General features: G+C 52.5%; 1 protein-coding gene across 9 annotated transcripts in view; it reads right to left on the bottom strand.

Annotated features, from left to right (window-relative positions):
* Positions 1 to 364: 364 nt before the first annotated feature.
* Positions 365 to 17,070, bottom strand: part of ARHGAP26 (Rho GTPase activating protein 26) — a 152,360-nt gene continuing 135,654 nt past the window's right edge. For 7 of the 9 annotated variants that reach the window (XM_075766784.1, XM_075766776.1, XM_075766781.1 and 4 more), the window contains 3 exons: positions 9,322 to 9,432; positions 6,451 to 6,542; positions 365 to 2,116 (listed from right to left, as the gene is read on the bottom strand). In XM_075766784.1, the coding sequence (XP_075622899.1) occupies positions 2,028 to 2,116; positions 6,451 to 6,542; positions 9,322 to 9,432 (292 nt within the window). In that variant the 3' untranslated portion in view covers positions 365 to 2,027. Of the gene's footprint in view, positions 2,117 to 6,450; positions 6,543 to 9,321; positions 9,433 to 12,127; positions 14,427 to 17,070 lie in introns of those variants that run through there. The other 2 variants (XM_075766779.1, XM_075766782.1) reach the window with 2 other exon arrangements.

Genomic DNA, 17,070 nt, shown 5'->3' with positions numbered 1-17,070 from the left:
GCCCCGGAGGGGTCGGCGTGCGGCTCCTGGAGACGTCCCGGCCCCGAGGAGGTGAGCTGTCCTGCGCCTGCCCGGGAAGCAGCAAAAAACAGATCGACTTTGCTTCTTTTTTTTTTTTTTTCCCCCAAGACAAAAGTCCAGGAAGTTTAATTACTGTGAAAGAAACATAAAGAGGTCTGAAATTTCAGTTTCCCTCATTTCTATGTGACACCAGGAAGGGAACAAAAAGGCAGCCCAGGGCCCGGAGGGTGGTTGTGGATGCGAATGTGTTTGCAAGCACTTTTCTGTAACCGGTTTCAAATGTCCTTCGCTTCTCTTGTTACACGTCTTCCAAAAATATCAAATATAGATCTTTCCTTCATAATATTTTAAGATACTCTATTTATACATTAATTCTTTCAAAAATAAAAAGTGACACATACAACAATTCAGTCACTCGGAGTCTTTAAAATTATTACAAAAAGACAGGACATCCATCCCCAGCAGTGTGCGACAGCGTCACTTCTGCACAACAGAGCCTCTCCGCCAGCAGGCTGGGGTTTCTTCCATGATTTTCTATTACAAAATATAATCGTTCCAGTTCTCGACATGCCACCTGGCCAGCCCAGCCCTGCAGTCCCACAGGGCTCCTTCTCCCCCCCCTCCCCCTTAAACATGACCCCAAATTGCGAGGGATTTGCAAACTCGCTCCGCCAGCCTCTCGCCGCACGTCCACGGAGGCACACGCATCCTCTCCGGGGCAGGAACGGAGGGCTGGCGGAGCCGAAGGGTTTGTCCTCTGATTTCTGTAGACTGAGGTTGGCCACACCAACAATAAATGTCCTGTGAGTATGGAAATAATTTACCTTGCACAACCAGTACTGCACAGACTTGGCACGGACAGACTGACACGCCAGGCTTCTAGCAAGGAAACTTAAAAAACAACGGTGGAGAGTGGCAAATGCAGCTCCCAAATGGCACATCGGCAGCCTGGGCGTCGGCGAAAGCATGGACGCGTCTGTGCAATGAGCATTGGAAGGTGGAGATACAGAACAGCCAGTCAAACCAAGTGAGTGGTATTTATCTGGAGCTGCATCTTGCTCTCCAGGAAGGAAACGCAGGCTGCACAGATCACAGATGTTTACCTTGCAAAAATCTAGATCTTTTTAAAGAAAAAAAAAAAAAGTTTGAGATGTTTGGTCCAAAATATTCTCGCCTCCACTGTGCTGACACCCGCCGAGTCCTGACAGGTCCCGGCCGGTCCCGCGCCCACCCTGCAGAGCCCACCGAGCCTCTCGCTCTCGCCTGCAAGAGCAGAGCTCTGCTGCGGCACGGCAGGACGGCCACCGCCTCGCCAGGGCTGCCCCGCGCCCACCAAGGGAAGCTCAGCCTCCTGCAGACTGCCGCGGCAGGCACAGCCTGCGGTTTGACGCTGCCGAACGCACCTCACCCCCTCCCCTGCCGCGGTGGCGCGAGGGGCCCGGGTTACTCGCCGGCTGCACGGGACAGCTTCGCTCGGGGAAGGGCCTGGGAGCAAAGGACTCCTCGCTGCTGACCGCTCTTCCTCCGGCGGGAAGCTGATGGCTTGGGGTCCCTCAGCCCCCACCGATGCTCCGTGCAGCTGGTAAGAGCCTCGCTGCGGGCAGCGTCAGGCCGGTGGCTCTCTCGTGCTGGTTCACGGTTTGCAGGCTCGTTCCCTGCGGAGCATTCGGGCTGCGGTGTGGAGCTGCTGCGTTGCTGGGTTTTTGTGATTGCTGCGAGGGCTCCCGGCTGGGACGTGGGCTTCGGGCACCGCCTGCCTCTGCCCGGGGCTGGAGGAGTCGAGCCATTCCCCAGGACCGCTCCCCCCGCAGCCCCGGCACGCACCGCCGGAGCGCGGGAGGAGACACGTACGTTATTATCCACACAAACATTCATCTCAGTGCGTACGGGGAGGTCCTCGCCCTGCATCGCACGGTGGCAAAAAGCAAAATGGTCTGCAGGACTCCTGCCAGCGGCCGCCATGGATACCATGTAGAGATCAGCAGTGGCGCTTCTTACACCCGAGGTTATAGGAACTCGACGTAGTTCTCGGGGATTAACCCTGTCTTGCCGTTGAGGGTCCCTTCCAGCCAGCCCGGCTCCTGGGATGGATGAACTTGGGAGAGAAGGAAAAGGCAGGTTACTACAGGAGGGGGATTAGGGTGTAGGGGCTGCTGCTCTTTGTGTGCTGACCACGTCAAAAGTTGCTCTTGGGAGAGAGCAAGGCCCTTAATTTGTGTTTATTTTAAAGGCAGGAAACTAACATGCTAACGAGCTCGCAAAGCTCAGGTTCTCTCCTGCTCACTCCTGGGCCTGCTCTGCGTCGCCTTTATCCAAGCGTTAGAGGTCCCATGGTGAACCCCACAGAAGGACCAAGTGAGCTGCGTGCTCAGCTGTGGACAGGGTTTCCAAATACGTGCTGATGCTGCAGGGCTGATGTAAGCTAAGTATTTGGCCTAAAAGCACGGGCTCAGAAATCCCTTCAGATTTTGGCTAAAATCTCTGTGAAGTTCAAGAGAACGTGGTTAACTCCATCGCCTCGTACCCCTGCATGTCCCGGCTTGGCCTCGACCAGGCTGAGAGAGAAAATGCACTAGCAAACGCTCCCAGCAGGAAAGCAAACACTGCAATCTTATTTCTGTGAAATGAGAAACATGATCAGTCCTCAAAAGACTTACGCTCTTTCTTTATTCAATCAACTACTGAAAATTTGCCCATTCTACAGGAACCAGGGTTATGCCAATGCAGGCAGAGGAATATTCCCCACACTTTCCCCAATAAATGGTGGCAAGTCAGTGTTTCGGAGCTACCCTCCTCTCCTACTACAGCCCCATCTATTGCAGGCTGGCCATTTTCTGTGCAAAAGTCACGACTGACATAGAGCGGTGAGAAAGATTCAGAAAGACAGAAGTGTGTTAAGTCCAAACATCTCCCCGCTTCGGGAGAGACCAGTCCTCACCAGCACGGCAAAGTGCATCACTACTGGGTACGCCTGCAGAGGAATATTGTACGCAGTAATCTATTAACAAAAAATACAAACCATGGAAAACTAACTAGCTTTAAGAGCCACGGTGTTCCAGCTCCTAGGTTTACCCGTTTCTGGGTTTCACTTGTGCCAACTTCTTTTTCCATGCCTACACCTTCTCACACCCAAGCCGTGGGGCTTTTCTATCACCAAAGGCTAAAGCAGTCTGCTCGGAGGAAAAATCCCACCTCCTGCCTGCAAGGAGAGCCCCCGAGGGCAAACCTGCATTAACAGCAGATTCTGGGGTTCCCTCCCTTTGGGGGGGAGCAAAGGCTCCACAGTGTCCCTGCCAGTGGACGGGGGCCATCAAGAGGAAAGGAATTGTGAGATGTGTGTCTCTGTCTTCAGCCCTCTGGTCTCAGCAAGCGGGCTGGGAAAGTGCTTTAACCGAAAGTCATGTGAGTTCCAGCTGCTGCTTTTGCCTTAAAAAAACCCCTTCTGTCCCAAAGACAGCCATTATTTCTGTGTAGGTGCCGTCAGATAGAGCAGGGCGCATGAGCAGACGGGGAGGAGAATCTCACTCTCTATTACCGAATTAGAGCACAAATGCAACGCAACTTTCGTAATGCAGCCTAAAACTTCAGCATCTGGCAGCAGCAGCTGGGGCGGGGGTCCCCTGCTCCAGGATATGGAGTTTTCCATTTCAGGGGCGATTGCTAGTGGAAAACCCACCCGAGCATCCCTTTCCTGACCTCTCGCCTTCCCCGATCCAGGCCTCCACGGACCCAGGACGTCCCTCCCGTTTAGCACCACAACAAGGGCACGCAGCCATCAAGAGCACGAGATCTGCTGGCAAGTCCAGGTTTCACGTAGCTAAAAGGAACAACGCTACGGAGTTTAAACAGACCTCCCACAACGTGGTGGTATTTACTATGGGGGTGCCAGTCCCAGTGGAGAACAGCACCCCAACTTCCCAGTCAGACCGAGACGCTGCTCTGCCATGTGCAACCTCAGAGAACGTTGAAGCCAAACAAGAACCCGTCTCCAAGTATTTCCAAGATCCATTTGCTTTCGCTGGGTTTTATGAAACCCCTTCATCATAATAATCCTTCCACCAAGCAGTGCTGTTTCTAACTCGCTTTCCCAGCTAACGTGAGCCTCAGCTACGCTGCTGAGTGATTAGAACATGCTGCATATTGAATAATCCATTGCTTTTTATCTAGCAAACACAATGTATTTAGTTCAAACTTGTTCCCCTCCTAGCCACTCTAATTCCCACGGGCTCTCAAAAGGGATACTATGTTTGTTTATAAGATATCTATGGAGTTGCTTAGGAAAAGTATTTTCTTTAATTCACATGTATTCATTTTTTTCCCCTTTCTGGTATATTCTCATATATATCCCAGGGCAAAACCAGTGCATGTGGTAGCAGTTTCCCAAATGACAATGCTTAACACATAAAAGCCAAGAACTACTTGGAAAGTAGTAAAAAGTCTTTTCTTTACATTGGGGTTATATCTAAACCAGAGCTGCTTAATTCCATGGGGCACAGTCTCTTTCCCTTGATGCAGGAAACAGAAAGTCTACGTTCATTAACATCGTCTCCAAAAATCTGACTAACCAGAGCCCACCTATTCCAGCTCTCGGTATCCAGAGGAAAAAAGCACACGCTACTTTTCCATCTCCTGCATGAAATATTATGGCAACTGCATAGAATATTTCTGGTGCTGATACTTGGAAACTAATCTCTCCTACGCAGAAAACCACCGAGGAATGGCTCTGTATATGGTAACCGCTGGGGTCGGTCAGCGGCTCAGCACGTCTCCCTTCTTTAGATGAAGGGTCCGTGCCCCGAGGAGGGTTGCAGCGTGGTCCCGCAGCCCCGCACGGGCACACGGGTCCGCCCGGTCCCGCCGGCACAGCACGAGTACCTGGCTCTGCCGGCAGCGCTGCCTGCCGCGGCACAGACGGCGTGCCGCCCATCGCTGCCGTAAGGAGCTGGGCCACGTGTATGCGAGGTCTCGAATAGCTCCAGCGACCAGCTGGAGCGTCGGGCAGCTGCCAGGGAGGCAAACGGCGCAGGCAGCTGGGGTCAGCACCGGGCACCGGCCGTGCTCCGCTGCCTGCCGTTGACATAGCATGGCACGAAGGTGACACCATGCCCCGCCACGCTTCTTGGGGTTTTTCCTGCTTTGGACCAGAGCCTGCACTTTGTACTCCCAAGCGCAGCCTGCAGAGCCCCTGCACGCCCTCCGTGCGAGGCGTTCCCTTGCCAACACACCGAAACACGGCTCCGATCTCTAGACGAACGCCGCCACCCACGCGTGCCCTCACCTTGTGCCCTGTGGATGTGCGGCCCCTTCCACTGCCGGGGCCAAACCACCTGCAACCCCGGGCTGGCGGCTCGGACACCGCAGGCAGGGCAGGGCCACGAGCGGGACGTGGAGCGGGACCCAGGCTGGAGGTGCAAAGGGGACATCTCTGCTGGAGCGGCCTCCCACGCTCTGCTCCGGGGAGATCCCACCTATTCATCCCTCCCGTTTTACACATCTCCCTTAGGATGAAATGAATCAGGATCTTGAAAAGGCCATTGTCACACCGACCCTAAAGACGGCGGGATGTTCAGCTGTTTTCAGCATGGATACGAAACATAAGGCAAGATACATCCTGGATTTAATGCCTGTGTGTCAGGTATTTCTGCTTTCTTCTTTCATGGGATTTCTAGTGGTGGAAATGGGATGGTCATTAAACAGAGGACTGAAAGGAAACCCATGAACTGGGAGTCCTAATCATTCCCTGGGTCACAGAAGAAAACCAGTAATTTGCAAAACTCAGCACTAAAATAAGTAATAGCCAAGTGTCCTTCTCTGTAGCTTCATTCGTATTGCTGTTACCTGGCTCTGTAGCATCTCACAGGTATGTTACACGAAACGAGAGATGCTGTTACAGAAGAAGAGTGTCGGGAAGGGAAGGGAAGGGAAGGGAAGGGAAGGGAAGGGAAGGGAAGGGAAGGGAAGGGAAGGGAAGGGAAGGGAAGGGAAGGGAAGGGAAGGGAAGGGAAGGGAAGGGAAGGGAAGGCTCCTGCCTACCCACCGCCCAGGCTAAGAGCAGCACCCTGGGCACTGCTTCCTGCAGCGCTCCCTGGGCCGGTGAGGCGGGTGACAGGCAATGCCACGGTCGGTAGAAGGAAGCTAATTTGATGGTGTGTTACAAACACCCCCGCTACGTTCCCCACCATCCTGCTGTGCTCTGCCCTTGCTCTGCAGCAAACCCTGCTCCAGGCTCAGCTCCGGGGAAGCCCAACGCCAGGTGCGGAGCAAGCGCAGCTCCTACAGTGCCGGGTGCAGCTCTCGCATCCCGCTTTCCCGGCATGCCGGGAACTGCAGCCTGAACACCGCACCAAGAAACAAGCCCATCTCCTCCCGCTCCCGCAAGGTGCCCGGTGCTGTGCTGTGCCGTGCCCTCCCTCCGGGTCAGGGACTCACCGTTATCAAACACAGTGCCTGCCGTGAAGGAGAGCTCCGAGTCGTGTTCTGCTTTACAGGCGTACAAAGCTCGGGCTTTCCGCAGCGGTGAGCTGCAAAGAGAAAGAATTTATTGGCATAAAAAATACCCTACTCATACACAGCAGCACTCCCCTCCCCACTGGGTCGAAGAGGGGTCCACATAAGTGGGGCATGTTGAAGAGGGGTCCAAGGACCTCTACAGCTCTGCATGGGTCCAAGGTTACGCTGCTCAGGGGAAGAGTGAGGAAGACGCCAGAGGAGGCTGAAGGCTTTCAGGGATGAGCCCCCAATTTTCACCGTGCTGCAAACCCCAGTCTGAGCCCAGCTGGCACCGCCAGGACCAGAGCCCATGCTTGGTGCCCGCGCAGAGCCGGGGAATGCCGGGAGAGCTCCACGCACTGGATGGGAGGACAGCGGGGAGCTGGAAATGTTTTGTGGGGGTCTCAGAAGGGCCATAACCGGCTGGCGGGCCGGCGCAGAGCGAAGGCAGGCAGCAGGTGCCGGCAGCGACCCGCTGCCCACCGGCCCTGCTCACTGCCAAAGCCATCGCTCTCCGAGCGCAGCTGCAACCACAAGGAGAATTTTGCAAGGAAGAATTAGTACTTGGGGAAGGGTATTTCAAAACAGAAAAACAAGTAGGTCTGTGAAGAATTTGCTGCACTTCTTTAGAGACTGTACCTGAAGATAAAAAAGATTTAACAACCATTAGATTTTACTGGGGAAGTGTCAGTGTGCCCACGCTGCGGGGGAGTGAATTAGAGCAGAGGGAGCCAGAAATGGAGCAAATCGCAGCAGATGCAGGGAGAAAATGAAGGACCTCAGGACCCCAGCAGCAAAGCACAGGCAGGCAGAGCTGTCCCCTGTGCCCGGAGCCTCCACCCACCCTTTCCAGGTTTGGGCTGGGGGGGAAGCTGGGACACGGCCGGGCACGGTGACGGTGACGGTGCAGACCTGCCCAGGCACTGGCCATCTGAGCAGTCGGCCGCATCCAGTGCTGCAGCAGGCTGCTCGGCGACGGCACAGCCAAGCAAAGTGATGGAAGTGCCCCCAGGAGCTGCTGGGGTAATGAACACGACATCACCATTTCTCAGTTCAGCGGTTTCACCGGCTTCTGTCTTTCCAAGGACTGGAAGTTATTCTGCACTCTCTCCGAGCGAGCCCAGGGAAGCGGCACACTTTCACCTCGTGGCGAAAGCGGTTCACCTTCACACAAAAACCACAAACCAGAGAAGCTGTGAATGGTTTTGGTTTTGCTGTGAAGAGAGCCCCAAAGCAGAGGTCTCTCCTCTCCGAATTCTAACTGCCTCACACGAGCAGCTGCCAAACACTTAAAAACCAGGATGGGCAAATAGTCCTCCTGCCCCAGAGAGGGTCCTTCCCTGCCAGGGAGGCACTGCTCGTGCACAGTCCTTGGGGAGACTGTCAGATGAAAAACAAAAGGTATTTTGGGGCTTACTACCTTGAATTATTCAAGCTGTTGTTTTTCTCCCCCAAAAAAAGACCTCTGCAGCTCGGCATCTCCGGGTCCCCAGCCCGGCCCTTTGCCTCCCGGCTGCTCTCCGGGCTGGGACTGTGCCCATCAGAGCCCTGCGGGGATTTCAGGGACTGAAACGCTGGACCCTGGCGATCGCTCACATTAGGTCTCTGCCTCCGAGCATGGCACAAGGCCTGTAAAGCACTCCGGAGTTTCACCCATCTGCCCTCGTGCAGTTTCGGGGATGATGAGCCTCTCTCCCCCAGAGGAGGAAGGCTGTTTGGATGGCATTATGCCATTGTCAGCCTTTGCAGACGTGTAGCAAAACAAATAAACAGCCCTGCCAAGCAGGCGGCCGCCGTACAGGCAGCATTTGTACGGCTGTAGGTGTGGGGGAAGAGCTCGGTCTGTGCCTGTAACAAACAAACAGGTTTGACACGTCTTCCTCAGAGGAAGGACTGCTGCCCCGTGCCTGCGCCCGCCAAGGGGCTGGGAGCCGCGCTCTGCCGGAGATGCCATCGGCCTCTTGCTCGGCTGTGCCAGGGCTGCCTCGGAGGAGAGGGACCCTGCCCGAGGGCACCCCGCGCACAGACCAGAGGTGATGCTGCCCTGGCTTCCCCCATGGGAGCATCCCCCGGTACCTGCCCGCGGTGTGCTCACGGCACGACTGCATCTCCGGTGCCAAAAGCCACAGGACCCCCAGGCAGCACCCGCTCCCCTGCGTCGCAGCCAGCAGCGTACGGCACCCCGGGGCGAGGGGGGACGCGCATCCTCCTGCCCGTGGGGCCGGCCTGCAGCACAGCCTGACCTGCTGCTCCACGGTCCCACTGGAAACTTTTGGGACGGATTTACCCAGCGATGCCCAAGCACCTGAGACATGGGCACACAGCAGGCAAACGTCTGTGTGGCCCCGTGTCCTTTACCCTCCTTAGATCCCAGATAAGAAAAGGGAAGTGGCCAGAAAATGAGGTATCACCACATTTTACAAAGGCTTGTTATTCCTGGCAGCACCCGGGAAGGCAGTACGCGTCCTACCTGTAGCAGAGAGGAGTAAAGCAAACCGCAGGAGCTGAAATAGCTGGGCAAAACCACAGAAACCACCAGCGACGCCGAGCACAGCGAGTGTGACCTGTGAGCGCTGGCTCCCGCTCACCTGCCCATGGGGGCCGGCGGGTGCCTGCCGGGGGGCTGAAAGGGGCATTTCAAAGGGTCTCCCCTGGGGCAGGAGATGTTTGAAAGCTCCTCTCTTGCTGAGTGCAGATAGCTGCATTGGGGGAGTTTGAGCAGGATGCAAAGGGAAAAGGAAAGTGAAGTGGGGAAAACTGAGTAAATTAAACAGAAAGTAGCAAAAGCAACAAAAAGCAAAGCAAACAGACCTGATGGGGGATGAGTCGCTGGACGTAGAGGAGGTGGGCATAGGACTTGATGGCGCAGAGAACATGGGCCAGGACGGTGAGAGGGGTGACGTTGGGCTTGGATTCTGAGGGCTGCAAGACATAACCAGATACCTTATCAACATGCAACCACAGAAACAAACAGCGACCGAGAGACAGTCAGACGACATCCGACGATAGCGAGTGCCTTGGGAATATTCAGAGCATGAGACACAGCTACGAAATGAAGTGCCAAGACCTTGGGAAACATTTCAAGGCCAGATCTGCATTTCTGTGGACAACAAGAGCTGGATCTTCCAATTAACCCCTGCTCGTGGACAGCAAGAGCTGGATCTTCCAATTAACCCCTGCTCCATCACCCCGTCCAGCGAGCCTGACACCCCGTGTGAGGAGGGCTGTCTTGCTCGCTGCTGCTGGCAGCCCAGCTACTTACCTGCCTTGTTTTATTTCCCCCACTGCTGCCAAAAATAGCTGATGGCATTGCTGGATGTTAACGATGCCTGCAAGCAGCCTCCATCCCCCTTCTGTACGTCAGTTGTCATGGTTGTCAGAGTCTGGGCCCCGGCACGTGGTGCCCGGCCGCGACCGCCTGTTTATATTTCTAACCAAAGGGGTCTCAGAGGCTGGGAGCCCAGAGGAGTTCGTTATCTACAGGACGGAGCCGGCCAGGGCTGGCGTTTCCATGCTATCATCCGTCTGAAGACAACTAGCAGGAGAGCATCTCCAGCCCAGCCCACCCCGGAGCGCTCGGCAGCACCGGGGGGCTGTGCTGGGACCCCAGCGCGAGGCGGCTGCCTTACAGGTCGTGCAAACGGCTCGCACGGAGGTAACAGTGCTCCAGGGCTCCTGCCGCGCTTATGCAATCAGGACTACAAAAAGACGTCATTGATTTGGTTTTTCCACGTTGTACACTGAAGAACTCTTTTCCCCCTCGTGCAAACTGCTCTCGATTCCTCACTTCTAAGTCACTGCTGTCAACTGAAGTTGAATCAAGTTACTGAACTAGTAAATGCATGCAGAAGTCAAGCGAGAACAGTTTGGTTCCTTCAAAAATATTCGATTTAGGTCATTCTCAGGTTCACCAAAAAGTAATTATTGTACTAAAATACAAATTCGAGTCTGTTTCATCTTCTACTGTTTCCATGCTTATCAACTCATCTGTATTCTCTAACTCAGATTGTAAACTCCGTCGCGGATAAAACACCAGAAAAACCTCTCCACACTGAAAACGCCTCTGTAAAAACAAGAAGTTTTGTAAAAGCATCATGATTTATGTTTTTTTCTTCAGAGAGGGGTGATACCTCTGATCACACAGATCAGAGGGGATAGGGTGTGACCCCGCAGGCAACACCCAGGCCGTCCCGGTCCCCATCCCCATCCCCAAGCTGGGGGCTCCCGAGGGAGAGGGGATACGGGAAGGGGGGTCCACAGCATGCGGGAAAACCTCAGCCCTGCAGTAACGGCGGTTTACGGGTCCCACCAGACCAAATAAATGGACGTTGGAGGGAGGGAAGGGGCTGCGCCAGGACTGACAGCATGCCAGGGGCCATGGCTTCCTCTCTTCTCCTTTGTCTCAGGGAACCAGCACTTCTCTGAGGGGAACGGGATGAAGCTGCTGACAGCACCGGGGTAAGTCCTGAGGTGGAGGGAAAGGTGGTCCACGTGCAGAGAGCGGCACAGCCCTCCCCTCAGCTCCAGGCTGTAAAGACAATTTGTTCCAAATACCTCTCTGGGACTATACAAACATTTTCTAGAGATGTTTGACTCAGATTTCCTCTTGTCGCTGTGCGGAGTGCAGTGATGTGCTCGAGGAGAAGCTCCTGAGGAGCATAGCTTGGACCAGTAGCCAACTTGGAAAAAACCCCCAACCTCCAAAAAGGACAAAAGCAACCCCCCCCGCCCCGCAGAAGGAACAAAATGGGCAGCACCAGCGCACGCAGTGGGACGAAGCGCGGGAGCGGCCAGGGGAGCCTGCGCTGCCTCTTAAACCCTTAATGAACAGATGAAGTCTCTGTAAAAAGGGTAATGGGTTAACCCATGGTCACGCAACATCTATTAGATCACAACAGCAGAAGTTCATTGTTTCAGCCCCTGGCTTCTGCTCTTAAGCCCAGAACAAAATGTTTCATTATACTAACCAAGAAGAGACTATAACAAACATTCTTCTTCCATTTCAAGCTGAATGTAAAACGTCAACCTCTATCATTTAAAAGAAAAAGAACCAACCTCCCCCAACATCCAAGAGAGTCTCCAGGAAATATTTATGATTAATCTTGAAGTTTGTGGTTTCTTGTAATTTTCCTCCATTCCGTCTGAGTTACAGTTTAGCACCTTAAAGCTAAAACGTCGCTCTTGGCACACCAGCTTCCCTCCAGCTCATGCATCTGTGCAGCCAGCACCCTGAAGCCTTCCTCGCCTGCACCAGGCTCATCTCTGGGTGTCTGGCTCTTCTGCCAGCACCACTTCACTTGCCGAGAGGCCGGAGACTCTCGCCGGCGGTTCCTGCGTGCCCTTCCAGGTGCCCGCGAGCGACGCTGGCAGCCGGCGCTCCCTGGCATTCTCTGATGGTGACCACTCCAAATTGCAAGGGTAGGTCTGTGGATTTGGTCCAATTTCTAGGGGAAAGTGTCCACACCATAAATATCACCACCACAATGGCACCTAGAGGACACTGAAGAAGGTTAAATTGTTGGCCGGAGCTCCGTATCTGCCTTAAGGCCATACTCTTGGCTTCTTCACTCTTCGCAGAAGCTGTGTCACTGGATTCAACAGACACTAATGATTTCCCTTTGTAATTATGGGCAATACCTTTATTACGTCAGAGGATTACATGCATATAGAAATGAGATACAGCAGTGCATCACAACTTTCAGAGGAGGGCTGTGAAACAGGGAATGTTCACAGGCAGACTATTAACAGAAATCCTCAAAATGTTCTCCTAATAATCGTCACTATTTAAAAACAATCTTTTTTCATTTTTCTAGTATCAAAATTGTCAGTCTTTTGAAAAATGGGTAATTACCTGTATTACTTAGTTTTTAACAAATCTGTTTTTGACATTGGTACTTACCATATATTAAATTTATTTCCAACTTTGAACAGAAGGAGGTGCTACAGAGACCACCAAGTTAGCCCAAATCGCAGCAATTAACCCTTGCAGCACCAGTTCTTGCTGCTTCCTTTTCTTTCTAGCAGGTGTAGTTGTCAGGTCATTCGTGGTGACGTCCTATCTTCCCTTTACACAACAAGCTATATAGCACACGGGGCAGGTAATTTGGGGGTTTTTTCCTGTGCCTAAGCATGCTTCTGCCCTCTATTGGAGAGAGTATGCTAGATGCATTTGAAGACACGGAGAGAGCTCTCCTCTGGGCAGCAGGAACAAGAACATTTCCTTCACTGTTAGTACTGCAGAGGCACTGGTACGTTGGAAGCCAAAGCCTCTTGTTGTAATACCCGTATGCAACAGTCTCTGGCTCTATACATGTAAGCTACTACAGCGAGCCTCCAAGACGGTAAACGTCTGCATGGCAAATGGAACATGAGTGCGTGGGTTTATCACCTGGAAGGCAGAGGACCTGCTAGGTGTGCCTTTCGTCTTACCATGGCCTCTCACCATTCACGTAGACTCCTCCATCCTGGTGACCTCAAGAAGCTCTGCATGAAACGCAAGCTACCTGCTCCGTTCATGGATTTTTCTAGAGGCAAGGACCTTGGGAAGCAGACCTCCCGTCCTCCAGCGAGGTTTCTTTCCACTGAACCATCTGCAGGGTGGGATGAGACCTAAGACAGCTTAGACAGCTCTAGCCACCAGCCCATCTTCTCACTGGTTACAAACCCAGTGGGCAGCAGTCTCTTGTGGACCGCAAAGGCCCCACGCTGGGGTAGGAGAAGGCACACAAGTGGCACAGCAATGCCCTTCTCAAAGAGGAGCTTGGCCCACGGTCAAGGTGGGCCTTGGAGGGGGTGATGAACTGGTGACCGAAATGGTTGCGAGTGGCCACCCACACCCACCAGCCCTCCCGCCGTAGCTCCCACGCCTCTGTGGGCAGTGGGCTCTGGGTGCAAGAGGACATCTCGCTGGATGTGCCAGCGACGATGTGCCTGCAGCGCAGGATGGCCACTGCCGCTGGTACCGACCCCGGTCCTCCTCACTGCGCAATGGAAGGAATATCCGACTGCACGGGGCTCCGGGATTAAAAATTCCCAATGCGCTTTTTGAGATGAAATCATTTTAAAAGAATGCAGCTCTCGCTACTCATAAAGTTGACTCTGTCATCGCTCCACCAACTGTGCAGTCTGCTACACTAATTACAGTGCGTAATGCAATCAATACGATTCTCAGACAAGAGAGTTACTTCTGCAATCTTGTGGTAAAAAAGCCTTACAGCAAGAACTGGCACTCGGGCCAGCCTCTACCTAAGAAGCTATCAATAATCTGGAGCAGGATTTTGGTGTCTTTGCATCCTTGGTGGCAAAGAAAACACTCTCTGTGCCCACCAAACCAACTGAGAGAACTATGAACTAATGACAGCATGTGGATTTTTAAGTATGAAAGCCATCCTGTTTCAATCAGATTGCTCACAGAAGAGACGAACGTGGTCCTAGGGTGACGGAACTCCCCTGCGCAGCCCCGCGGTCCTGCTCTGCAAGGCGTTCCACCGCATTTCCTCAAGAAGAACAGATGGACGGTTCAGAAACCCGCCTGAGCTGCCCTGCCAGCACCTACAGACCGCGGGACTACGACGTGCACGAAGGGTTCACCTCCCTTCCGTGAAATACAGGTATTTATTTTCAAGATGCTGCTTGAGTATCACCTTTCTGTGCTTATGTGACTGCAAGTCCTGTCTTGCTGGAGAAGTCAGTGCATGCGAGTGAACAGGCTATTCTGAGGTCTCTGCAATTTGGAAAACGGTTTTCTTGTAGGATCCAATTTCCTTTCTGTTTCTCATGGAAAGAGCAGAGGTGGTGAGAGGCTTTGGGGAAATGTTGGCTGCTGCCTGCTTTCAGTTCTGCCTGCAGACAGCAAATGTCATCTGGACCTTTTTTTTCTTTCTTCTTACTCTGGAGGATTTTGCGAGGGGCTCTTCCTGTTGGGTGCAGAGTGGGAAACAAAACAGAGAAAAAAATGCTAAGAACCAAAAATACCAGAAGTAGGAAACAAAGAAGTGGCTAAAACGAGAGTCTTCCGAGGCGGGCATGGACTTTTCCCCAACAGAAGCAGCAGAGGGAACTCCGTGAGTCCGTAGCCCAAGATGTCCTGAGGCTGTTGCCTTTCCTGGAGGTCCGTCTGTGCCCCTCGAAAGCCGCGGCCCAGCGAGCAGGTAAAACCGCCCTGGAAGGGGCAGGGTGCAGGAGGATGTTGTGTCGCAGCCGTCGGCCCCACCGGCCGCGGGGGCACCTGCGCCTTCAACTCCCATCTGCCCCCTTGGCCATCCCACTCTTCCAGCAAACAAGCGTACTTGGAAACGTGTTTAGAAGCTAAATCCTCCTCCCCGCTTCCCGCGCCTACTGTACACACTGCCTTTCCCATTCTGAGGTTTAGTTTGCTCCCTGAACGTGTGAAAAAAGCAGCAACTCTTGTTTCCAGACTCCCATCTCCTTTCCAGTTGCTGTAGCTAAAAAATCTCTTTTCTAATCCCTTCTCACAACCTGCCTCCTTTCGATTCCTCCTTCTCTGCAATCTGCCTGCCCAGACTGCCTCTGGCACTTTCTTTCCACAGCTCAATCCTCGAGGCATTTGCAGGTCTGAAGAGTTACTCTCAGCAGGGTTTGTAGACAACTTCTGCTGCTTTGTTCTTCTGGCTGAGGGGACATCAGTTCCACTTCAAAAATGTTTACAACTTGGTGTTTATTTTTGGGGAACTCAGGGCTATTTCTGACACAGAACATCTAACAGCTGTGAATGGGCATAGTCTACTGATGAGTTAAAGCCCTTCCATGGAAACACCTCAAGAATAAATAATGATATTCCTGTTCTGAGATTATCAATACCTGACTGCATTAAAATACATGGAGAACCACCCAACCCTTTATCTCCTGTTCCATTCCTATAAAACGAAGCTGCAGAACATACGGCTCTTCTCAAAGCTAACCAGAAAAAGCACATATTACAGTATCATTTAATCCCGGGGCACTTAAACTCTGTTAACACGAGGCCAAGACTGCGGCTCACCAGTAGACACAGCTCTGTTGGCTAAATGAAATGGGAGGCAGCCTTGGGCTGAGGAGCTCATGAAGTTCATGCAATGCAGCACGTCTAGCAAAGCTCAGAGCGCGGATGGATGGGCTCCAGCAAGCGATTCCCCAGGCTCTGGCTGCACTGCGGGTTAGTGATGGCACCACGCACGACACTATATGTGACCATTAGCTCACAGGGCTTCAGGCTGGCCGGATTCTTCCTTGGTTTGGTACTTTAAATGCAAGAAAAATGATGTTTAAACTCTCTCCAGTGTTATTCTCTCAGGAGTTCTCCTGCTGCATAATCTTTCAGGTGGAAAATAATGAAACACCCAGGGACATAAGCAGCCAAAATGCATTGAGGTAAACATCACTTGACCAAACAGGTCCAAAAAAGTTCCAACTTCTTCAGCGTGGACTTTCCCCACATCTCCATTTACTAGTTCCTCTGTCTCCATGAGCACAGATTACAGAATCTTCTTTTCAATAATACAGACGTGTCCCTTTTTGTAATCTTGAAAATACTCAGTGCATTGGTTTGTCACTTTGCTGCTTGGCTTATTTCCCACACGTAGAAATACTTCCCTGCTTTAGTAATTTCATAAACCATCTAAAAGCTTTTCCACTTGAATAAGAGAGAGACTGGGAAGAGTTCTGACTTTGGGAAGGAGAGCTGGAGTTTTTGTTGTCCCACTTAATACACATTTCCATTTCCAAATACAGACAGAAGATGCTTGATGTTTCAAAGGGATGCAATGACACTGCTGGTTTGGTATAGCCTTCTGGCATGAAGCTTAGAGACTGATGTTAATGCTGGAGAAAGGCTGAGTGAATAAGCAAAGAACCAGAAATGGATGCATTTCAGCATGAGTAAGCGTTGGAAGCACTGCGGAAAGGAAGCTCGCTGGACTGGCGTGTAGGTGTCTTCCCCATCGGGTGGGATCCAGGCGATGGGAGCATCGTGCCATCTTAATATGGAACAGCATTTCATTAACGGTTGCGCAACTCGTTTATAACAGAATTTGCAGTATGACTAGCAAGTTACCAACCCATCAGTCACCGCTCCTACAGAAACGTCGTACCAGCACTGGAAGTGGGACAGGCAGGAAGAAATGGGGCAGGGCAGCGGAACAGAGGCAACCACGGGTCCACGCCAGCGTGTCTCCGGGTCCTCCATGGCACCTGGCCTGGACACGACATGGTCTGCCTCGCTCCACCACTTGCTCGGCAGCTGTATTTTCTGCTCCATTAACAGCCCCCTCCTCGCTTCCTCCCTGCTCAAAAAAAAGGCTCTCAGCAGACTAAAAATCAAGCTGGCAGATTTTATGTTGAACCAAGTACTTTCAAACCTTATTAAAGCTCTTAATTATTAATAGAAAAGTTGTAATGTGCCAGTAGGAAGCCAAATGGCAGTTTAGGAGGGAAGTGTTGGTAAATCAGGAGCCAGCATCTTAGTCACATCTTTTCCATTGCGTCACTGCTTCTAATACATGAGGTATTAGTCAATGGATGCATTAGTCACCAACAAATTGTATTCACAATTAAGGAGAACTC

Source organism: Balearica regulorum, chromosome 14 (assembly GCF_011004875.1).
Source record: "Balearica regulorum gibbericeps isolate bBalReg1 chromosome 14, bBalReg1.pri, whole genome shotgun sequence".
In the NCBI taxonomy this organism is placed as follows: Eukaryota; Metazoa; Chordata; class Aves; order Gruiformes; family Gruidae; genus Balearica; species Balearica regulorum.
This window is presented reverse-complemented; position numbering and strand designations above follow the sequence as displayed.